This window comes from Ruditapes philippinarum, unplaced genomic scaffold, assembly GCF_026571515.1.
Source record: "Ruditapes philippinarum isolate M1 unplaced genomic scaffold, ASM2657151v2 ctg10008_1_1_1_1, whole genome shotgun sequence".
In the NCBI taxonomy this organism is placed as follows: domain Eukaryota; kingdom Metazoa; phylum Mollusca; class Bivalvia; order Venerida; family Veneridae; genus Ruditapes; species Ruditapes philippinarum.
Genome location: NW_026858006.1, coordinates 7863 through 33650, shown reverse-complemented (window position 1 = coordinate 33650; position 25788 = coordinate 7863). Strand labels below are relative to the sequence as shown.

Sequence of the window (25788 nt, the reverse complement as noted above, 5' to 3'; positions counted from 1 at the left end):
TTAAAAAAGCCAGAATTATCTATGAAAAGTCGGGTTAGTTTTAACATAAAAATAGGTTGCTTGACATTTTAAAGAAGAAATGAAAAAAACATTGGTGAATACTTTAAGCTTACGATTTTGATAATTTACTGATGTGAGAATTGTCGCACTGACTATTAGAGACTAAATTACTTTTTTGATTTAAATTTGATTTAAATCACGTATTGGGGCGTCCGTGGCCGAGTGGCTTCAAATCACTTGCCCCTCACCGCTGTGGGTTCGAATCCCCGACAGGGACTTAGGATTCTTTCATGTGAGGAAGCTATCCAGCTAGTTTACGGAACGTCGGTGGTTCTACTCAGGTACTCGTTCGTGCCTGTATTAAATAATGCACTGAAGTGCACGTGAAGTCTTCCTCCACCAGTAAAGCTGGAACGTCGCCAAATGACCTATACTGTGTCGGTGTGACGTAAAACCCACAACAAACAAACAAAAAACAAAATAACGTATTATTTGGTATTGTATCGTAATCATATTAACTGTACAATAATATTCTCAATTCATTCCTAAATAATTTTGAAGACTGTTAGAATAATAGCAGAAGAAACTCCGTGACGTTTTCCGCGCGCATTTTATCAAAAGTAAACCTGCAAGGTATGAAAAGAATTCCATCTATTACGTAACAGTTCCTACCCTGCGAAGCTTTGATTGTGACTTAAAAAACTGCAGACGTGATTTTTGAAATAAATTTCAAAATGTCTGGAATAAGAATTTGTGTAATTGGTGCAGGACCGTCCGGAATGTCGACACTACATCATTTTGCCAGGATGAAGAATATGCCGGAGGTAGTATGTTTTGAGAAGCAGAGCACTTGGGGAGGTCAATGGAACATTTCAATGGAAAAAACAGGTACGTAGGCCCCTACTTTTCAATTTTGAATGATTCCTTGGTTCATTATTTTACGTGTTCCTTGATGCCAGAAAAAATAAATAATTGTGTGTAAAATATCTTGCGACAGATATCTACGTCCTTAAAGATGGTAAATGATGGCCAGCATTCATAAGTACATGTAACTTGATGTTTAATATTGACCTATGTTTAAACTCAATTTGCCATTTTTCCCCGACATATTGATTATATGTGTAGATCTAATACAATAAAGTACAATGTGCAGCTCGATAAATATGGAGCAGCGCAAAACATTTTATGCTGTTATTTTCAATAGAGTCGTTAATTGTTTATTTGAATTAAAGAAATAAAAAAAAATTGTAGAGCAAGAAACTGTCTAAAAATTTTGCAAAACTTTTCTTGGAGAAAGAATTCTCGGAGAGAATTGAAACTTTTCTAAACGTTTTTGTAATACTAGCTTAATTTGCAATTTTTGCTGGCAGACAGGTATGCGGAGCAATAAAGATAAAAAACGTCATTCCAAAGAGTAAAGCAGGGCAAAAACTTAAGTTCCCGGCGCCGCCCTCTATCACTGTATTTCCTGTGAAACTCTGATTTTGAGGTTCCTCTGTAAAGATGTTTCCTAGTAGAGCAGTGCATTTTTAAGAGCAGGACTTCTTAAACTTTGCATGAATAAAGAGATAGAAACCAAATTTTTTAAAAAAAGGGGTGTCCCCCTTTATTCCCCTTTGTTAAAGGTACTTCTCCCCAAAATAAAACCGGGTTTCCTTGAACCCTTTGGTGCTTGATCGAAACAAATGGGTTTGGGTAAAATTGTTTTTCAAAAAACCAAAAATTTTTTTAAAAAATTTTTTGAAGCCATGTTTTTCCTTGATTCTTTTAACTTGTTAAATATCAAAATTTACGACTCTGAACGCCCATCTTTTTAAGTTGGTTTTAAAGGTTTGAAAAATAAAAACAAAACTTTAACGGGTTTTTTAAATTGCCCAAGGGAAAAGTTAATTTAAAATCTATAATCTGTTAAACCTTTTTTTCAAAATTCTTTTTCGTCCTTTATTTTCTCGTTTAACCGGTGAAAAAAGGGGGTTAATAAAAGGAAAAATCTTTTTAAATTTTTTTATAAAAATTTATCAAAAGCAGTAAAAATTATAATTTGGGTTCAAAATTTCCTCGAAAGAGTTATGTAACATTACCACGGAAAAAATTGTACGTAAAACATAAAGAAGTTTATCTGTTTTAGTATTGTGGCTGATTTGTTGCCATTTCGAAAAAAAACCCCGAACCAAAGTGAATACGAAAAGTGAATATTTTATTACTTCGCCCATCCCGCGGTGCGCCAGGTGTTCGACCAAAGTGGTGAATTTCCGTGTTTTCGTGTTGTTTCCGCCTCGAAAGGAATACCATTAAAGGGTTAGTGATTTCCCTGGTCCTCGTTTTAACCGGGAAAAGGCGAGAACTCGAGAAATAACGTCAAAGTTGCGGAAAAAGTAACTGGCAAAAATGGTGACTTTTTGTTTAGTATTTTTGGCTTGCAGCCACGGCTGCAAGCCATTTAATTTGGAAAAACTTTTGCTCCGTTAGGTGGTTTTCCTGCCCTTACATCTGTTGAGTGCATGTTTGAACGGGACCACACCAGCTGCAATCGTGCCAATCGCAACTTTTTCGACCCTTTCCGTCACTCTTTCGAATTAATGATAATAACCGAGGTAGTTCCGATTGCAATCGTGACAATTCGGGCGATTCCGTCATACTGCGGAAGTCAGACGAAGTAATATTATGGAAATCTAAGCTATTTTAGTTACTTCGGTAATCCCAGTTTGTTTATATAAATAGGATTTCTATTTTTTACTTGATCCGTAATAAATTATAAACGAAATTGTTCCGTTTCAATTCTTTTTTCAAGACGCAAAAGTTTAGTTTCTTTTATAATTGTTTTTGTCTGTATTAGTTTTATACAATAGAGAATGGTTACTGTAGTAGTATTCCGTCTCCAAAGGGTGGTCCTGCTTACCAAAATCACACATGATCGAGTTATATTTAGATCTAATGAACGCAATTCAACGTCTTGGTGAGGTAATCTAAAAATAGCCTATGTATATCATTAACCTTACCACGTGCTGATCTACAGATAGCGCATCGTATCTGTGGTCGTGTAACATAGTTGATAGGCTACATGCTTATTAATTGGTAGTGGGTACGTAACGAAGTATTTTAGTGCATTTACTTGTCCATAAAGATGCTATATAAATGAAATTGGCAACTGCCAAAACGAATGATTTCTCTGCGAAAAAAGTGGAAATGAAATGTGCACACTTGTTTTCCTTCAGTCTCCACGTTAGTATTTTTACGATTGATTATTTTCTTTATTAGTTTTATACAATAGAGAATAGATTTCAAATCGTTTTGACAAAAAATATTCGTTTTCACAAAAAACACACTAAATAAACCCTTTATGATATATGTAAAATACCGTATTTCAAAAAATTGTGATAATAAATTGAAACAAAAAAACCCCAATTTTTAAGGGTTGGGATGAAGGCACAACTGTGCAAGCCTTTCCTTTTAAAAGGAAACTTTATTGTGTTTTCGTTCGGCGTTCCGCGGAGCGAACATACGATATGCCATCATAGTTGAGCAATGATTTCATGCACGCGTCATTTACTTTTAAAGCTGCACGCCTCCAGATGAGCCAAAATATTTCAAGAAAATTCAACATTGAGAAAAATGTACTAAAATTTTAAGAAAGGTCAAACTATTCAAGATTCAAATTAAATATTACATGTTATGTGCGGTTTAAGACTAATATTGCAGTACATTGTATTTTATTACCATATTTCTACTGCGTTACTAACGCAGTAAGGGCTGTATTTGCATATAGTGACCACTTTTTGGAATTTTTCTTTGATTGTAATTGCCGATTGCTATATGTAGATTATTATTTTTGTATACTTCACAATAGTTTATTTTCAAATACATTTCTAAAATTTTCATGAAAATTAACATGAGTCTGGAGGCGTGCTGCTTTAATTTTAAGGAAATAACTACCATGGCGCAGCTTGCAATTACCAATACCGTCCATGAACACGCTCAATCAGCATTTTCGATTTTAATGTTTTTGGATTTTCTTTAGGGATTCTCTCTTGTTTAAATATCATACATACAATGCGATGCCGTATTGGTTGTTTTGAACAAAATTGTACTAGTTTAAAACAAATTTCGGCAAAGCGGCGTTGTCTCCTCAAACTGTACAGATATGTGTTTATATAAATGGCAAAGAATTGCACTGCGTAAGTGTAAGGATATGTTGGCGCCTGTCTCAGTGAAACGTTAAAATATAGAGAAAACTCGGTATTAAACTTGCCGATGACATCGAAAATTGAGCTGGAAGCCATATTTATTCACCGCTTCTGCGACGAGCGCCCAATCGCCGCTGTGATGGACACACCGCGTCTGTGAAAACTATGGCCAGTGTGTTTCTTAACAATATAACAATTTAGTAAAACAATTTAAGCATCGTTATTTGGTATCACCTGTAGAACAAGTGGTTTTTAATTTCCGAAATTCAACAAGTACATGTCATTTTTTTACAATGTACATGTATATAAATCTCTCCTTTTTTCCTTTTTTGTTTGTTTTTGTTTTGTTGTTGTTGTTTTAGCTCCAGATTTATTGGTTTGAACTTCATGCAGGTTTAGACGAGAATGGGGAACCGGTGCATTCGAGTATGTATAAATATATGTGGTGTAACGGAATGAAAGAGGCCTACGAATATCCAGACTACACTTTCGAGCAGCACTTTGGTCAACCGACCCCTTCTTTTCCTTCACGTGTTGTGATGAGGGATTATCTAGAAGGTGATTGTTTTAGATTATGGCAACAAATATCCAATGGCTTGCCCCTGACAGGGTTTGAACCCAAGCGGTTCCAATGAGCCGTTGTTTCCTTGAGCAAGAAACTTTACATACATTGCTTAGTACTTGTTGGTTCCAGGAACGGGTTAGAGAGTGTCTCAATATGCTTAATTATAGCTTATAACACAATCGAACGAAAATAAATTAGTATAAACTAAATATCCAATGTTTCAGAAAGAAAATGTGAAAAAGAATGTTGAATATTTTTATATACTAAATGTGTAAAGGCACATTAGCTTTTATTGAAGTTGTCCCAGTTTAGAATAAGTCTCACTAGCTGTATACAGTAGTTTATTATTATATACATGGTATGATAATGAATAAATAATTCATTATTATAATGATGATAATTATAAAACGATAATAATGACAATATCAATGACAGTGATAACTAGTGATGATGATAATGATTATTATTAATATGATGTTTATCATGACTTTTCATTTTTCAGTTTAAACAAATAGAGTTTCTGAAATTGTATATTTTCTATTAAATTTGATAAAACTCCTCAAATTTCAGGTCGCTTTACAAGAGGTGCACCAGGCGGTCGTGACTTCAAGGCTTACATACGATTCAATACCGCTGTCCGTTTTGTGAAGTACCACGACGACAAACAGGAATTTACTGTTACTGTAAATGATTACAACACAGGTGAAACTAAAGAAGAAATCTTTTCACACGTAATTGTTGCAAATGGCATATACAGCGCACCAAACCTTCCAGATTTTCCTGGCTTGAATGATTTTCAAGGTCGTATTTTGCATTCGCACGACTTTCGTGATGCTCGAGAATTCTCTCAGAAAAAAGTTCTGATTGTCGGGGCTGGTTATAGCGGTGAAGATATTGTTTTGCACTGCATTAAATTCGATGCAAAAAGAGTGATTCTTTCACATAGAACACGTCCTAAAGGCGAAACATGTATAATGCCTGATAGTGTTGAGGAAAAACCTTTGGTGGAACGCTTTGATTCTTCCAAAGCTTATTTCAAGGATGGCACGTCTGCCGACATTGATGCTGTCATTTTAACAACTGGCTACAGAAATTATTTCCCTTTCCTGGAAGACAGATTTCGGATAGCAGAGGAGACTCACGTCTATCCAAAGGGGCTTTACAAGGGAGCCTTATTCTTAGGTCAAGGAAATAATCGGCTGTTATACGTAGGTGTTCTGGAACAGTTCAATACTCTCAATTACCTAGAAGTTATTGCAAACTGGGCTTGCAAGTGAGTTTGTTTTGGTATGCGATCGCTTCCATTTATTTGCTCAAATCGTTTTAAGGAGTTTTACGCTTCAAAAATGCTGTTACTGAAGTTACAATAAACATATTACAAATATCCAAAATCTGGTTAATAATTAAGATGTCACAAATAGCAATTTTCGACGGTAGTTAATACATGTATATGGGAAAGAAGTTTAAAATAAGTAACATACTAAATTTATTAATATTTTACAGGTTTATCATGGGTGAGCTTGAAGGTGAACCGAGGGATTCAAAACATATGCAGGCAGATGCAGACGAATGGCATAGTAAGGCTAACGCCTGTGCCTCGGAATCAGATGTAGTTAAATTTCAAACCGCTTTGATAAGTCACTTAGCAGAACTTGGTGGATATAATCCAACAGTTGCAAAGAATACAGAAACCATTATGGAATGGATAAGAGTAAGAAAAGAAAGTTTGGGGCTGGCAAATTACAGAGATAATTGTTATAGAAGCATGTATACTGGGAAGGTTTCGCCAAAACAAAAACCGTTCATGCAAAATTATGACGAAAGCATCGAAGCATATCTGAAATGTGAATAAAATAAACTCATAGAAAAAAAACTATTTTGATTAAGTTATTTTCAATACTTATTTAAAAAATAAGCCTAAATTGATTTTACTGCCCATTTGGCTTGCTTTTGGGAATGTTTACTTTTTATGTTACCAGATGAAGCAGTATTGTTATCTTTATCATTGAAGATTTTCCTTTTCATGAACTTCCTTCTTCATAAAGTATTCATTATTTTACATTATTGTCTGGCATTTCTTTCTTGTATAAAAATGTCAATATTAAATGTCTATACCCACTGGTAACATACAGTTTAAAAGTGTTACAAAATCTTTGTATATACTGTATACCAATATAATAGTAGCTGTTCTTATTTAAATGTCATGTATTTCAAGTATAGGAAACCCTGCTGAGAAAGAATCATCTAGTTTTGTACCAAATTTAATTGGACAAGATTTAACGATTCAAGACAGTTGAAGTATTTCAAATCTCATTCCCTATGGGTTAAAAAATTGGTTGTATAACATGTTTGATAACCAATTATCACTTGGTTTATAAAGAGACTGATGTTGTTTGGAGAGTTATTCAATCATCTCTCATAGTAATGATGGAATGGACTATGTCAGTTTCAGTGAATAAATACAAGAACTTTCCTGTGATTATACAGCAGAAAGTTCTCTGAAAATACTTAATTTGATTCAAGAGAAATCATTTAAATGATGTTTTTTTTCTCTCTCAAGATAACACATGAATGTTCTCTACAGTTCACCTTTGGGCGTTATAACACAAAGTCTGTAACATGTGTACAAAAGTTTATTCTAAAATATGTTTTGTAACAAAAAATGAACGCTAAAATATATATAAATTAATTAGGTAAATTGCCGCAACCTGTGTATAAAATGGTACAAAATGAATATATAACAGTTTGACTACATTGGCAAGAAAAATTAATATCAGAGAAAAAATAAACATATCAGTATTATCAAGTTACTAGAGAACAGAATTTAAAAACTGTCAAGTTAAAAACTGCATGGGGAAAGTTTGGTGAGATATATACATGTATTTGTATATACACACATACACCTGGTCCTTGGACTATTTAGAATTGCTTACAGCTTAAATATAGGAATAATGTATACAACTTGACTACAAAAGACCTTCTTTTGTAAATAAAAGATAATATAACTTTTGCTTTTGTTTTGTTGTTGTTTTTTTGTAACAAAAAGCACAAAATAATTTCTAGGAATACAGTATCTTCTCTGGTGACTCCTGGGATACCAGAGGCATTTTACAATTCAAAGAAACTTTAAGACAAAACTAGTGTAGGTAGGCCTCCCTTGCACTCCGTACATTATTTCAGGCACAAGGTGACAGTGAAAATAGAAAGAACCTAATCTTCATAGATTCTTATTCATAGCATTCTAAGGGAAGTAATGAATAAGAGTTTTCTTTGTATTCCCTTAAAGGATCCAGAATAATAATATATGTACAATGAACATAGAACATGCAAGGTTTTTTCATAATGCAAAGTATGACTCAATTTGGCATGAAGACAAGAAAGTGAAACAATGAGATTGAATCAATACGCATCTTACCAACAACCTCCATTTCAAATTCACCGTTCTTTATGAATTAAATCAATGTATACAGAAACACATTTCTAAACTGGCTGCCATTTTGTTTATAAAATTTTCTTTCTTAATATTTTATACACAGTTGTTTGAATGTTTAAGAATTGATGTGAACTGGCAAGCAAATTTATTTATTAAGACCAGTGAAGGTACTGTGCAAAAATAAATCCACTAGTTTCAGATACATGTAGTTTTATAAATGTGCATTTATAGTTTCATTCATATAAAAACCCTGAATAACATATATGAAACTTCATAAAAAATGACTTGTAAATGCAAAACAGTATTTTACAATCTCTGAGTACACTGTAAACATTTTTTAAAGAAATATAGAAAATATAGTGCTCTGTAAAAAATAAAGATAAAACATTAACAGTAAGAAAATAATGGTAAATATAGCATTTACATGTCACTTTATGTTATTTTAACAATTTTTAAGTCAAGAGTAACAAAACACTGGCAAATATAAATTTCAAATGCAACAATTAACATTCTACAGACCAATGAAAACAAATGTCAAGAACAATTCTACAGACCAATGAAAAATACAAATACTGACCCATATAAAAAAAAACAATCAAGATTTTATATACAGAAAGAATATAATTTTTACTTTCAATAAATGCCTACAAGAAAACATGATGTGTTTTCATCTTTGAAATATTTAAAACTTAAACAAACAAAAATAAAACAGAGGGAACAAATTTACCATTCTTTTTCAGAAACACTTCAAAGTCTTTTTACTTATTCATTTTCATTTTTCAATAGCAAATTATATGACATGAAGGATCTTCTAAGAAGCTTCACATATACATATATATGGGTATGTAATTACTAGAGTCATTTTAACACAAGAGGTAACTGGTGTCTATTCCAACAAATAACCTTGAATGATATTGAACATAATAACAAATCATACACTGTAAAGATTTATTGCACAACTTAATTGCTAACACAAGATTCTAAGAAAAAACATTTCAAGTTAAAAAGAAAACCCTTTTGCCTTATTGGTGTTTGGTTGTCCGACAACTGTGACAAGTATAGTGTAGTTACATTATTTTTACCTAATTTTAAGCATGTACTTTTGCACATAAATCAAATTTTTATTTTTAAAAGCAAGTTAGACAAATTAAGAAGCAGTCTTAACAATATAGATATATATTATCATAAACTAAATAGTTATAAAGAATCATAATGTTCAATCAGAGTTTAAATTTGATTAAAAAAATCTAAATAAAAATAAGCACCTGCTGATAAAATAAAACAATAGCTTTAATTCTACTCTACTGTAAACAATCACCATTGATAGAAAAAAACAACAACAAATGAATATAAAATTAATCCCCAGTCCTAAATGAAGACAAAACCATAACAAAAGTGAAACAGAGCAAGAGTTTCTAATGGAAACACATAAAATAAAGACAACAAGAACCATGTATGAGATTCAGAGGTAGAAATCTGACATAACAAAGCACCATTGTGTAACAGTACGTAAATGCATTACTGTAAAATAGCAGTCTTAAAACTTTCAATACAGTTCATTCATGTTCAATAATTTTCCTTTTAGAAGTTATTCTGTAACTGGTTATAGAACACAATAATTTTCAGGATGTATCTCATTACAGAACACAATAATTTTCAGGTTATATTTCATTACAGAACACAATAATTTTCAGGTTATATCTCATTACAGAACACAATAATTTTCAGGATATATCTTGTTACAGAACACAATAATTTTCAGGATGTATCTCATTACAGAACAAAATAATTTTCAGGATATATCAATTATGGAACACAATAATTTTCAGGATATTTCTCATTACAGAAGACAATAATTTTCAGGATATTTCTCATTACAGAACACAATAATTTTCAGGATATATCTCATTACAGAACAAAATAATTTTCAGGATATATCTCATTACAGAACACAATAATTTTCAGGATATATCTCATTACAGAACACAATAATTTTCAGGATATATCTCATTACAGAACAGAATAATTTTCAGGTTATATCTCATTACAGAACAAAATAATTTTCAGGATATATCAATTATGGAACACAATAATTTTCAGGATATTTCTCATTACAGAAGACAATAATTTTTAAGATATTTCTCATTACGGAACACAATAATTTTTAGGATATATCATCAGACTTGAACATAAATTTCATGAAAAATCTTTAAAAAAAAAAACTCCAACAAAATTGCTACAAAAAATAATCTACAAAGCAGGAAAGGAAAAAAAAAATAGCTACTGTAACATCATTTTTTTAAGAACCTAGTAATATACCCTGGCTTATAACTGTTTACAAAGTTTACAATAATAAAAGCATGATAAAATATCAAAATAATTGAGCAAGATATGACAGAGGCAAGGTAAAGTATATTTAACTCCTAATAAGAGTGAATTACCCTTTGCAACCAGTACAGAGCCAGGCCAGTCAAGTATTATGCGTCTGACCAGACTCTACAATATTGATAGCTAGAATTTTGATATCCCTTAATTTTCAAATGGATTGTTCCAAATTTAAAGCGGGAAAAATCTTTTACACAAATTTAGCAGGTTAAGGGTTAATAATGAATGAATATATTTCCAGTTGTGTTAACAGTCCTTTGCACAAGAATAATAATTATCAACCTGATTTTATATAAGACTTCAAGATAATATAAAATAATTCACTAAAAGAGATTTACAATAATCTACAATTCCTTGTATATGCTGTGAAATACAACCTTTATATTGGCACAAATTATAAATAAATATTTCACGCGATATTTAAAACAGTTGCTTAATGAAACTATGCACTGAGCATCGCAATTTCAACAATGTTTTCTTTCCCCACCCAACCATATCTAACATACAATTTTTATTATAATTCTTCCAACCAAACTATTAATGGGACTGAAGTATTTTTCACAATTGTGTTTATATTTGATAAACAAATTAACCAATTTAAGTACTTTAATATCCCTGTCCTATATAGAGGAAAAATATATGCTAAATAGATGAATTACTGCATTACATTACAGTTCACTTTATAAGTACATTTATACTAGTATATTTCGTTGATAGTTTAAACGTTTATGTAACTCTTCACAAAAATAAATTTGCAACAACCTTTAATCTTTAAATATATAAATAACATTCATTAATGCCCCGGATTGCTGCTTGTTTCCATGGAAAAAGAAAACTTTCAGTGTAAAATATCCTTTATAATATATGTAATCAACAGATTTTAATATTTTGTTTTCTATATTAGTACTTTATATACATGTATAATATCACACCTTTAAACCTTATATAAGTTACTACTAGAGATGACAGAGTTTGCATATTTGATCCAGGATGTCCTGTTATTGTGAGCCTATTACATCTTGGCAGCAGCTATATAAGCTGTTCCTATGTAACGATGCTGCAGGGGATAACAGGCCACCTCTACTTCATACTCTCCCAGCTGAACATCTGTCTTACCCTGAAACATAACAGAACATTTATTGTAGTTGTTTTTCTTCAATAAAATAATGAATAAAATAATGACAGAAGAAAAGAACTAATCAATGGGATAAGTTTATGGCAATCAACACACAACTATTATAATTATATCACCAAATCTTTGAAACAAAGCAAGTAAATACTTTGATAAGATATTATCATAAACTTAATAATTTACAAACACATACCACTAAATTTAATTTTTATATTGCTTATAATATGTATGAAATCATGGCAACATGGGATTTATGATGGTCTGCCAAACATGCGTGTATATAAATTATATATTTGTTATTTAAAACTTATGCAAACATCCCTGAGGTTTGGTAACCACTCATGAGAATTTCATAGAATTTTTTTTAAAGAGAGATCAAGAAAATGTCCTTTTGAGTGATCTTGTTTGTTTATTTGTGGTTGGGTTTTAAGTCGAACCAAGACACTGTAAAGGTCATATGGCAACTTCCCTGCTTTAGTGGTGGAGGAAGAACTAATGTGCCCCTCCATACATTATTTCACAAGCTAGCACTTCCGTAGAACCACAGACCTCCTATAAGCTAGCTGGATAGCTTCGTCATATGAAAGAACCCACAGATGTAAGAGGCAAAAGGTTCAAAATCAGTGACTTTTATCACCTGGCCACTGAAGCCTTTTCTTCAGCCTAGAATAATAAAGAATATCAGACTAAAATTAAATCAAGTTTAAAAACAAGGGTGCCATAGTCACAAAATACGCCCGTTTACGAAAAAGCTTTAGATGGAGATGGGGGCATTATGGATAAGTGTTATCTAGCAAGCAAGTTTTTATTCTTGGCACTGTGTTGTTAAATGAACCTTAAAACAAAACAATAGGGAAGATATGCACAGAATGTGTGACCTTGACCTTGGTCGCAGGGACCTGAATTTTATGCACGGCACTCAGCCTCACAATGATGAACATTTGTGCCAAATTATATTGAAATCCCTCTATGCATGTAGAAGTTTTGCTCCAGACAAGTGTTTTTCTATGAGCTCTAACTGTGACCTTCACCTTTGACCTAGAGACTTGGTTTATGTGCAGGGCACTACGTCTCATGGTGGTGAACAATTCTATAAAAGTAACATTAAAATTCCTCCATGCATGTAGAAAATATGCTCCGGACAACATCTGGATATTTAATCATCTCCAGTGACCTTGACCTTGCAAATATTAACCTAAATTAAATGTGTAACACCTGTAGTCATGATAGTTACCATTTGTGCTACAATCCATCAATAAATGATGACTAAATGGTCCCTATAACCATCTTCAAATTTTTATCTGAACTTTGACCTCTACATGTAACCTTGACTTTGGTCGCAGGGATCTGAATTTTGCATGCGACACTCAGCCTCACAATGGTGAACATTTGTGCCAAGTTATATTGAAAAACCCTATGAATGTAGAAGTTTTGCTCCGGACAAGCGTTTTTCAATGAGCTCTAAGTGTGACCTTGACCTTTGACCTGGAGACCTGGATCATGCATGGAGCAATACATATCATGGTGGTGAACATTTCCATAAAGTATTATAAAAATTCTTCCATACATGTAGGATATATGCTCCAGACAAAATCTGGATATTTCACCATCTTTAGTGACCTTGACCTTGCATATATTGACCTAAAGTACATGTGTCACATCCGTAGTCATTATAATGACCATTTGTGTTACAATCCCTCAATAAATGATGATTAAATCGTCCCTATACACATCTTCATATTTTTATCTTTTTTTAAACGGGCGTATAAAAAGTACATGTAATTTAATAACTAAAAAATTCTGATTTAAGATTTTATTCTAGGGAAATACATTTCATTACAATTCTTTATCTTTGAATGAGCTGAACTGATATTTACTTGAAAATTAAAATATAATTAAATTTCTATGAGAAAGTATTTACATTTGATAAGGTAATTACTGTATGATCTTTATGAACAAATACCAAGTCTACAGAACACCATAGTTATCACAGTTAAGAATCTTGACCAATGAATGAAACATGTGTAAATAAATGTTACATTCTTTAGAACATACTCAAAGAGGATTATTTCATGCCCTTTGATTAAATTCTATTTTTAGAATTGAAAGTGAAAATAGATCAAGGGGAGTAATTGTGTAAGTCATTTATGAACCAAGTAATAACTTTGTTGTCTCCCTTTGATTAAATTCTATTTACAAAATCTGGATATTTCATCATCTTTAGTGACCTTGACCTTGTATATATTGACCTAAATTATATGTATCACAGCCATAGTCTTGATAATGACCATTTGTGCTACAATCCTCAATAAATGATGACTAAATGGTCCATATACACATCTTTCATATTTTTATCTGAACTTTGACCTCTATGTGTGACCTTGACCTTGGCCGCAAGGACCTGAATCTTGCACGCGACACTCCGCCTCACAATGGTGAACATTTGTGCCAAGTAATATTGAAATCCCTCTATACATGTGGAGTTTGCTCCGGACAAGCATTTTTCAATGAGCTCTAAGTGTGACCTTGACCTTTGACCTAGAGACCTGGTTCATGTGCGCGACACTGCTCCTCATAGTGGTGAACATTTATATGAAGTTTCATTAAAAATCCCTCCATACATGTAGGAGATATGCTCCGGACAAAATTGGACACCGCCCGCCCGCCCGCCCGCCAGGGGCGTTCCCATAATACGTCCCGTTTTTTAAACGGGCGTATAATTATAAAAAGCCTACCTGTTTAGTGAAGAATAATATAGTGTATGCTGCAATTTCAAATTCTGGGCTGGTACCAAGGAATGTACTACAGACTGGTTTCTCCATAGGACCATCTTCCTCATCGTGATATGTAAATTGTAGTGCTAATAGACGTTGTTCTGAATCATCCTTAATCTACAAATAATAAATATATGTAGCTGATGATATATGGTGCTATGAAACTGAAAGTATTTGGTACATAACAGTTCATCAACAAAAGTGGGTTGACCTGAGCAAGTATAGTTCACTATAAATAACACAACAAAGGAGGCTGTTTAAAACAGTCAGTCTAACTATTGTAACTTTAATGTAAATGTGCAAACTGAGTTATGGTTACTGACCTTCAATCATGGCCTCATTAATGCTGTTTCAAGTGAATACCACCAATGTTTCCTGAGATAAAACTTCAGCAAAAAACCCTTAACATGGAATAGCAAGGAATTTTATATGTTCTTAAAAGGGTATACATGTAGTTCAGCACAAACTAATGATAAGTTATGGATCATGAAAATTTACCTAAAATTATGAACCTAAAACTATTTGTGAAGTTTCAAACAAACATTTTGCATGAGTGTGACACTTGAACCTTAAATAGGAATTTTCATACAGTGAAATAATAATTGCAATTATTTTGCAAGTCAACAATGAGACCAGTTAGAAAGTTTCACTATACTATGAACACATGATCTAAATAGGGCTGTCATTCTTGACTCAATGCCCTGTGTTTACTAAGAAAGGATCAGGATCAAGTGATCCTGATTTTATTTTCATTGCTTTGTTACTAAAATTAATCATATTTTGCTAGAATTAAATGGTAAATATTCAAAGCCTAACAAATTGCTGATTTGCAAAGAAACCAAACGATAACAAAACAAATACAAAAGTATTTGGATCAAAATAAGGATCAATTTTAGGATCAAGATCAATATTTGGATCAACTGTAAATTGACGTATCCTGCAAAAATAACAATAAACATATTCTAAAATTTCATAAACATGCTTTTCAAGTCCAGTTTTATCAAGTTAATATCAAATATTTAATCTATGAGGATAAACAATGGGGATTATTTGAGTTTTTAAATATGATCCTGATCTTGATCCTTAAATCTTTGTGAACATGGGGCCTGGGTCATATGACTTTTATCAAGATTTATGTATTGCTATGGCAAAGCTACATATGTAACTTTGTAGAGACTTACTACACAATGCTACATGCCAAATATCTAAGATCTGAATATTTTTCTTTTACATAGAAAGACTTAAATGTACCTTTTTATGTAGGCCTATATAAATATAGGACCCCCCCCCCCCACAAGGCAATGCTACATGCCAAATTTCTAAGCTTAAGAATTACATTTTCCAATAAAAGGACTTAAATTTGTTTCCCTAAAAAGTTCTTATTTAAATAAGTGACCCCAGATTGTGCCATTTTTGAGCCCGAACCTACTCTCTTCACATTATTATCATTTTTTGAAAAATAGTTATAATTTTCATCCAAGGGTTGAAAATAAATAGTGGACACAAAATTTTGAAATTTATACATAATGACCAACGACCTTGACCCAAATGTAAAAACTAAGCTCAGCACATTGTCTCATTATCATTAATACTAATGCCAAATAATGTCAACTTTCCTACCATTAATTCAAATATTAAAGGGCAGACACCAAATTTCTGACAGACGGATGGATGGCCAGGAACATAACATTATGTGCCAGAATTTTTGTGCATGAATAAAACGTTTGAAAATACAAATATACAGCAAATAAACTAATGACATACTGTGTCCCTTTTTAGGTATCCATGATAATCTATCTTTCCAGCCTTTTCCAACAAATAAATCTGTAACCAATTATGCAGACCAATAAATTCCTGGTCTCTGTATTCACCAACAAACACGTGCTCAAAACTACTCGAGTCCTTATCCCTGTTAATATAGAATATATCCAATAATAAGAGGATATTTTTTGGTTTTTCATGAAATATGGAATATATTTTCACTCAACATGATAAAATGCCACATATTTTCACAAGCTGGGATGGCGAGTGAAAATATGTGGCATTTTATCATGTTGAGTGAAAATATATTCCATATTTCATGAAAAACCAAAAAATAACCTTTTTATTTAATTTCATTATCAAAGAAAAATGGTTAAGAACCCCCTTGCTTGCTGCCATTGTACAGCGCGCAGTAATATAATTGAGCCATGCCATTACAAAACCAACATAATGGGTTTGCGACCAGCATGGATCCAGACCAGCCTGTGCATCCGCACAGTCTGATCAGGATTCATGCTGTTTGCTGACAAACCATATAACAAGTAGAGAAATTGATAGAGAACAGCATGGTACTGATCAGACTGCACGGATGTGCAGGCTGGTCTGGATCCAGGCTGGTTGCAATCCCATTATGTTGGTTTTGTCATGGCACGGCTCATATTATTTATACATGCGTCTTGCTTTGCATGCAATATTTGGCTCTACATTGTGATGTCACGTGAACAACTCTTTAAACGTCTGTACAGTGTTAATGACTGAATTAAAGATATTGGTGTTCGGATTTATTTTCTTAGTTAGACCATTTTCTATCATTCTACATAGTTTTCAAAACAAAATTCAACAAAAAGTTGTTTTGAATTTATCAGATTTTTCAAACAAAATGGCGAAAAGTCCCTTAAAATAATTATGAGTTTTGACTCTGCCCACTTTCAAATTTATATTTCATATTTATTTTTAAAAAATATGAAATATATTTGACTGATATAGCACCATATTTCATGGGTAAAATTAAATAAACTTTCATATATTTTACATTACAGTAACAATGATGCCGGTGTTATATATTTAAAATATTTCCTATAATTTTTTATCACAACATATTTTTTACATGTGAGCTTCATTATGTATTAAGGGTAAGATATAACACTTTCATTACTTAAACAACAAGTTTAAATATACATATAGTGCAGTACTCAGCACTTATGAAGGATTTACTTCTCAACCAAGTGGTTTTTAACTATTATAACAAATTGCATTTTTTAAGTTGTATTTCATCTACAGTTATTTATTCCAATTACTTACCGATCACCCCTTGTTCTTCTAAAGAGCACAAACCACAGATTGTAAAGTTGACATTTAAAGTCTCCAATGTCTTCTTTTGCTTTTCCCTTTGCAATGAGATATTTGTGACATTCCTGCATGACTTTTGTCTCCATGATGGCATTAATAAATGTTCTATTCTCCATGATCTCTTCCCTTGTCACAACTTCAGCTTCACCACATTCCATCTCATAATTGTTTAACAGTTTTGAAAATGCTAAAAAATTAAAATCCAATGCTAAAATCCATTTATAAATGAAGTGTATCCATTTATAAATAACAAAGTTTTAGCCAGTTACAGAAAAAAACCCAAGAGAATTTCATTAACTAAACTATAAATGGACTTACTTTACTTACATAAATTCTATAACATTGTTATATTTAGAAAATGAAATCAAAAGAAGTATGAAGTGTATACCGTCAAATGTTCCTTTAGCAAACACACCCTCCTCATCAAAATGATCAAACAATGGCCACCTAGACCGATCTCCGCGGGCATGGAATGAAACACTACCTGGAACACAATATTTTCAACATAAATTGGAAGCTTTAATCATCTGTGTAACTTAATATAATAAAGTAATGCTTTGATAAGTGGTTGGTTAAATATATGTTATAAAGGCTTATACTTTAATCTCCACTGATGAAATTGCAGTAAGAACTAGAAATGTGTCGTTAAGACATGGGTGCCCCACACTCCACTGTTTTGTCAATCTACTGACTTTTGGGCTACATGTGACACAACTTGAAAACTGAAAATGTTTCACTAAGTCAAGGGCATAAACTCTACAAATACTAAATCCACAAGCAAATATTCAAGGAAAATAACTCTAGAAATACTGGCAAAATCAACAACTAAAACCCCTGGTGCACAACAATACATGCTGACCAATATTCCTGTAAAGTATTCCTATAAAGTTTCATGACTCTAAGTGAAATACTTTTTTGAGCTATGTGCACCACAAATTGAAAATTAAAATTTTTAATGTCAAGGGCCTTAACTTTGACAAAACAGAATTATTCCACAAGCAAAACACTAGGTGCACAACTTCACATGATGATCAACATTCCTGTAAAGTTTTAAGACTATAGGTAAGGTCAAATATTTTTTGAGCTATGCACAACACAAATTGAAAATTGTAAAATTTTAATAAGTCAAGGGCAATAACTCTACAAATACTGATAAATCCATACACAAACACCCAGGCGCACAACTACACATGCTGACCAATATTCCTGTAAAGTTTCATGACTCTAGGTCAAATTCTTTTTGAGCTAAGTGCGACACAATATGAGAACGGACAGACACATACCGAGACAAGGGTAAATCTAAATCCCACCATAGTGGGGGCACAAAAACAAAAGGATGCAAGAAGCACCATATAATGATACATGGGAAATTTGAGAGAAAATCTGTAGAGCACTTTGAAAGGTGCAAAAAAAAGCAACAAAGTTTAGGAAAAATATAGAATTTTTTCAAGGAAAAATTATGTATCTTAACACATAAAACATTGCCAGCAGTAACAAAGTCCTAAGTAAACTACTATCTGTACATATATTTACTTTGCAGATTAATACTAAAGTCTTTTTCAGGAATCAGTTTGTTTTCATCCATCTCCCATAGTTTTGTCAATATATCAGAAAGTTCCTCATCCGGTTGAAACCTGAAAAATGCAAAAATCTATAGTTGTAGATAAAAAAAACTCAGTATCATTACAAAATAAAGAATAATCCTTTTAATTGATGGTTCAACCAATCTACTCTCTACCTAAATACACCCATTGACAGTATCTATATGAACTATGTAAATAACTGAGGTAATTCGAGTGAATAAAAAACAAGTTGTTTCCCTTATCTTCGAGTAAAATTGCTTTCTCTAATGCTACAACATGAATGCAAAATTAGCCGTATTTAAACTGCTAGTTTGGGGTGATTTAATGTCTGATTTTAAAATTTATTACACCAATTAAAAGCTAGTGATTTTAGCTTCATCTCAGTATATATTTCAACACATTGTTTGACACTCAAGGTATTTAAATTTACGGTTAAACCTACCACAAGTCAGACCATTTTACATATACAGTGAGATACCCAACTCGCAATTCCACTGATAAGAATTGCCTGTCGTCTGCTAGTTCAGAAACTGTCAATTGGTGTATTAGTGAACAGTTTTTATACCATGACATACTCCCCTACTACTTATGGGTAAAGACAACAATGTGAAATTGAACTCAGCTATATACCATGAAGGTATAAGGCACCAGAATATACCATGCGAGAAAAATATACACCTACTGGGTCCCTCGGAATACCGTACAGCGGCTACTCAAACGAACCGCTCTATCATGCCACTTACAAACTATCTACTCTAATAAGTGAACAATTCAATACCATGACATTTCCATTGTTAAACATATACATGTCAATCAGATTATGTTGTAGCCCTAGTCCTAATTATAAGACCCGGTACAAGTCAACCCGGCCCCAAGTCAACCCGGCCCCAAATTGGTCAACCCGGCCCCAAACCAATGTTATTTCTGGTCAACCCGGCCCATTTTTTATTATTTATTTTGCTTTAAAATGTAAACACTTTCAAGAAAAACAATAAAAATTAACAACAAAACAACAACAAAAGTTTAACGATGATATCTTTTATTATTTATTTTATATAAAAACTTTCAATATTAACAAACAAGCAACATATGCATAATTTACTGTTTTTACAATGTCCAAGGCATAGTAATTCAATGTTCAATGCAATTTAAATTTTAGTCCTATAATGTTCAATGTATAGTTTTACAATGTTCGTCACACACCCCTACAATGTTCATCACACACAAACACCAATTCACTCGTCGTCTTCTTATTCTGCCTCTCTTCTACCTAGTATGGGTCTATACATGGTAGACACAATCTTCAATAGGGCGGTTTAGACATAATAATGCTGGTAAATTTACTTAAATCAGAAAGAGTAATTTCATTTCTACTTGATAATATTCTCGCAAAACAATGGATGGTATCTGAAATATTAACACAATCAATACAATTATCAGTCATAATGACATAAAGTGATTAAACACAAAACACTATCAATTTTTCAAACACTTAGTAAAATTCCAATACTTTTTTACACAGTAAATATTCTTTGAAAATAAGTTAATAAAAAACGAAACAAATATTAAATTAATTATACTGATGAACGTAACTATGCAATAAAAACATTCAAATGAACTGAAAAAAATATTGTTGGAAACATAATTTATACAAACCTTTTAACTCAAAATTCTATGCATTTCTTCTTAATTATCGCATTAACACTCACGAAACCATCTTTCATTTACATCGAATAAAGATATGAAAGATTCAAAAAACATTTATTCTGAAAAATACTACCAACTTATTTTATTTATCTACCTTGATTGACTTTCAAGTTATGCCATTTAATGAATTTTCAGACCATGCGCCCTTGTTCTTTGAACTTAAATGTAAGAAAAACAATGAAACCACTTTTAATTCTTCATTTTCTGGTAACAAACAAACAAAAATTTTATGGGATAATGCAAAAAATTATGCATATGTAAAAGAATTAGAAAATTGCAGAAGCGAATTTATTGATTTAACCAATGCTCTTGAATCAAACCCAATAGACGCTGTAATTAATTCATTTTCATCTATTCTAGTTAAAAAAGGTCAAGACTTATTTGCGATGAGTATACCAAATAAGCTTAATGAATAAAAGCACATGCGTAAATCTAAATGGTTTGATAAAAACTGCATAAACGAGAAAATTACCTTCAATAAAGCACGAAATAAATTTATTAGAGACAGAAATGACATAAATAAAAATAACTTCATACGTTTGAGAACAAAATATAATAAAGTTAAGAAGAATGCTCAAAATAGATTTAAAATAAATGAAGGAAAAAGACTACAGAAACTAGTTAAGAATAATCCTAAAAATTTCTGGCAAACCTTGAATAATACATGTAAAAGTAAATCATCACAATCACAAACACTAACAGTGAATGACTTATATAACCATTTTAATACTCTTTTTAGAGATACATCGCAAATAAACTGTATTGTATTGTATTTTAAGGATTTGTTTTCACAGCTATACCTTTTTGTTAATTGATTGCTTTAAACTGTTTGATTATTACATCTGAATTAATGTTGATGTACATTATAATTGTTGATGTTAATTATTCATTATCACTATTGTGTATTAAAGTCTTAATCGGTGCAATTAAATTTACCGACACTTTTATGCCAGTTCATGTTTTTTTTACTATTGTTCTATAGTTAATAATCTTCAACCCAGCAAACAAAAGACGTTGTACCAACGTTGTACTGACGTTAGACCCTGACGTTGGGTAAACGTTGGCAGAAGGTTGGATTTGAAAGTTTTTTAGACGTCAGAAACCGACGTCTATATAACGTCATAAAATGACCTTTATCCAACCTTTTCTGACCATAATCCAACCTTTTCTGACCATTATCTGACCGTAATCCAACCTTTTCTGACCATTATTTGGACATAATCCAACCTTTTTCTGACCATAATCCAACCTTTTCTGACCATTATCTGACCATATGCCAACCTTATCTGACCAAATTTTCTGACCATGACTTAACCTCATTTAAAACTTTTGGAATATAATTTTTTTTCATTTTGAAGCTCTTTAATAGGGTTAATAAATAAGCATTCTTATGATTTTAGCAATTTATTTTATACTCGGAATCACAAGTACAAAACAAGAAATGTAGTACTATAACAAATGCAAGATTTACATAATATTTTTTGAAACTATTAAACTTGACGGTATGTACTTTAATAACGCTTCATGTATTAATTAAGCATGTTTTAGAAATAAGATAAACAAAAACCTTCTTGAATATTAACACTGACATTTTATATAGCAAACATCCATGCATGTGTTTTTCTTATATCACCACTGAACTGATCACTCTGAGTTTGGGATTTTTCAATCATCTATCCAACTCACTGATTGTATATTTGTCTTTGTATTTTATAACTGAATCTAGATCTGAATGTTAAATGGAACAATATTCTGAATATTTTGTTATAACTATAAATAGCAATGTTCATGTATCTTCATTAGTATTCTAGCTTCTTTCGTCCTCCTCCACTATGTCGATCTGGGGCATACTTTAAGCGTATCATTACCGTCTCCAACCTGAGATCTCATCACACTTTCTGAAATTAAAAAAAAATAAAATAATCAGTTACAAGTGCAAGAAATAAATCACTTATACATATTATAATTAAACGAAATTCTAACAAAACTCTCCAGCTACTTAAAAAGATACTAATTATTTTTAATTTAGTTTAAACCATGTAGTTTCGTGTACCTACTGTATATATCTATTAATTTTGATAAAAATGGCTTCGTGAATTTCATTATAAAATCAAGGGTAATAAGATCACTGTATTTTCTACAGTATTTTGAAATATACCTGTCACAAAATCTTGGTAGGTTTTCATTTTTCTTTTCCTCTAAATATTTTCATCTTCCTCATGAACTTTTGACACATGTTGAATTATCATAATTTTCACAATCTGAAAGACGAAATATAATCGTTTTAGAATTTAACCATGTGGTGGAAGGATGTTTGTCTAATACAATAGGCAAAATCCAATTACTATTAATCTTAGTTAACTCATAAGCTCATGAAAAACTGATATAACAAATACCAAAATGAAATTAATTCTACTCCCGCAAAAATTGATATTGTTATTTTTTTATATTCAATGTACTTTGTACAAATGCTCATACAACATCAAAGAAATTCACATGTTACTGTCATTTTTATAGATATCATCTCTGCCCAGCATGATCTGGTCTGCTTAGTGTATATATATAGGACAGACTGGCTTAGTGTAAAAATGTTTTATGATACGAGCATACAACTTGTTGATAAGCAGGCTAATTAGCAAACTATTACTTTTATTGATTTATTACTATGATAATGTGTTTTCTGATTGATAATATGTTGTTTGATTACATTAATAAAAAGATAGCTAGTCAAATACAATGTGCTTTCAGATATATCTTATATCTTAGTCGTATTACATATGTATCAAATGCCATGAATCATTATCATAATATAAGAAACACATGGTATGCTAACAGTATGGGTAAATTATTTCAATTAACAACGAGTAGTTTAACAACTACACAGATATCAAAATCAAACTGCATCTGATACATGTGTAAATGACTGGCCCCTCATATAAGGGAAATTCATGTTGATAAGAAATAAGAGGAAATTTTATTTACCAGCATTTGAATAATATTAATAAGAGTCTTACGTACTGCATTTGACTTTTTATTGATTTCAATTGCTAGGATATTTCCTACCATTGATTGTGCATTTATTTGGCATGGCGATATAGTGTGGGAAAAATGATCCGATTATACAGACTGTTCTATAGCAAATGATAAAGTGTTCTTACGTGGAAACAAAAATATTTATCTCGCGAAATCACGTTACATTAAGTTTTACCAGTCAAACATTTCAATGATCAAATAACCATCGAATCCATGCATGCAAACATGCGGTAAATTAGCATAGAAAACAATATATAATGTTTGCCTACCTTTTTCTTTTGTTTGGATTATACAACTTTGTCTGTCAACCCGTCGTTTTTTTGTCCGCCAATACAATTGAATTTCAAATCCGATAAGTCGCAAATTCGAATTTACTAAATTATTTACCACTATAAAATGAAGCCCTCAAAAATGATAACAGCTTCATTGTAAATTATATAAACACTTCTTAGACTAATTCGAGGCAATAAGATATTATTTAAACGAAAATAGAGCAAATATATTTCATACTGATCTGCGACCATCCGTTTACAGAGCGCCACCTATTGAATATCGTACGTTAGCCACCCACGTGATACTGTTGTTTTGATGGAGAAAATAAATATATAATGTTCCCTTTCTAAACTTAAACTTAAAATTCTCGCTGTTTATGCTTTCATTTATATATATATTGGTTTCATAAATTAAATTAACCTATTGTCAGATTACCGACCAAAACCCGACGTCGAGTCGATGTCAAAATGAAACGTCTGTTTGACGTCGGGGATTCAACGTCGATTTGACGTTGTATGAAGGTCACCGACGTCGCGACCAAAATTCAACGTTGATCCAACGTTGGGTCAACGTCGGGTGTTTGCTGGGAATCAATAAATCATTTTTATTTCATCATACAACAAGATGAATTAAATAGTTTTCTTTGAAAAATATATATTTTGGGGCCGGAATGACCGATTTTGGGGCCGCATTGACCAAATAAAAATACTGTGGGGCCGGATTGACCAATTTTGAGGCCGGGTTGACTTGGGGCCGGGTAAACTTGGGGCCGGGTTGACTGTAATGCATAAGACCTATATACGTAACCTATTTCATATTTATCATTCATTAATCTGATATTTTTCATTTTCCATGTTACGTTAGGTCTTAACAGATCACTGCAAAAACGTGTAGCAAACAATTTTTTCTATAACAAGCATGTAACGTCTAATATATTGGACTAGTTATAGCCTGGTACAGTAGCCCCAGGCCAAAATTCCTGTATCAGTACTTATTTAAAATGACTGGGTAACAGCGGCATATTAAGATGACTGCGTGTCACGAAAAGAACTTAAATAGAAAAAAGACGCACCCCTTTTCGTTGTCAGAAAATCTTTTTTGTTGCCTATATTGAGCCATAATTTGTTGGTTTTGCTGGTCCAGACGTGGTGGTGTCTTGTCAAATGTGACAGTCCGGTTGTAAATAAGGTGGTTTTCTATTGGTTATCTTTACAAAGGGTTTGCCTAAAATACGAAAGTGAGATTTTTGACGAAAGTGAGCGAAAGTGAGCGAAAGTGACTTTTAAAATATTAATTGTAACGTTTTAATAGACTTTTACAATAAAATTGCAGTTTACAGACGTATATTATTAGAAATTACTTATATTTATTATAAAAAATAATCATAATAATGATTTATTCGGTTTTTATTTGCATAATTTATATACACAAATTCTTATATCTTCCTTTTGCTTACATTGAAAAATACGAAAGTGACTTATAAAATATACCGTTTAAATTGAAATTATTTTTACCATTATTACACAAATTGGACGTATAATATCAGAAAATGATTATATTTACTTTCAAAGATAATCATTATGATGATTAAATCGCCATTTATTTTGC

General features: G+C 31.9%; 2 protein-coding genes and 1 long non-coding RNA gene across 3 annotated transcripts; 1 reads left to right on the top strand and 2 right to left on the bottom strand.

Moving 5' to 3' along the window:
- Window positions 1-734: 734 nt before the first annotated feature.
- On the top strand, window positions 735-6756 carry LOC132751776 (trimethylamine monooxygenase-like). The gene is made up of 4 exons (XM_060742015.1): window positions 735-824; window positions 4547-4742; window positions 5320-6022; window positions 6253-6756. Exons 1-4 carry the CDS (start codon window positions 735-737, stop codon window positions 6599-6601), a joined length of 1338 nt encoding a protein of 445 aa, XP_060597998.1. The 3' UTR covers window positions 6602-6756.
- Window positions 6757-7366: 610 nt separating this feature from the next.
- Window positions 7367-25394, bottom strand: LOC132751774 (poly(U)-specific endoribonuclease-A-like). Its single transcript, XM_060742014.1, has 7 exons — window positions 25253-25394; window positions 19118-19218; window positions 17973-18068; window positions 17537-17771; window positions 16238-16382; window positions 14435-14590; window positions 7367-11684 (listed from the first exon to the last, which is right to left on the bottom strand). Exons 1-7 carry the CDS (start codon window positions 25297-25299, stop codon window positions 11580-11582), a joined length of 885 nt encoding a protein of 294 aa, XP_060597997.1. The 5' UTR covers window positions 25300-25394; the 3' UTR covers window positions 7367-11579.
- LOC132751775 (uncharacterized) lies at window positions 22270-24395 on the bottom strand. Its single transcript, XR_009628727.1, has 3 exons — window positions 24177-24395; window positions 23033-23135; window positions 22270-22772 (listed from the first exon to the last, which is right to left on the bottom strand). It is a non-coding gene; the product is annotated as an uncharacterized LOC132751775 (long non-coding RNA).
- Window positions 25395-25788: the final 394 nt, after the last annotated feature.

Coding starts and splice junctions, on each gene's coding strand:
- LOC132751776 (XM_060742015.1), top strand. CDS start 735: ATGTCTGGAATAAGAATTTGTGTAATTGGTGCAGGACCGTCCGGAATG. Junction 825..4,546: donor GGATGAAGAATATGCCGGAG/GTAGTATGTTTT, acceptor TTGTTGTTTTAG/CTCCAGATTTATTGGTTTGA. Junction 4,743..5,319: donor GATGAGGGATTATCTAGAAG/GTGATTGTTTTA, acceptor CTCAAATTTCAG/GTCGCTTTACAAGAGGTGCA.
- LOC132751774 (XM_060742014.1), bottom strand. CDS start 25,299: ATGGCTCAATATAGGCAACAAAAAAGATTTTCTGACAACGAAAAGGG. Junction 16,383..17,536: donor AGAAGAACAAGGGGTGATCG/GTAAGTAATTGG, acceptor CTATATTAACAG/GGATAAGGACTCGAGTAGTT. Junction 14,591..16,237: donor GATACCTAAAAAGGGACACA/GTATGTCATTAG, acceptor TATTATTTGTAG/ATTAAGGATGATTCAGAACA.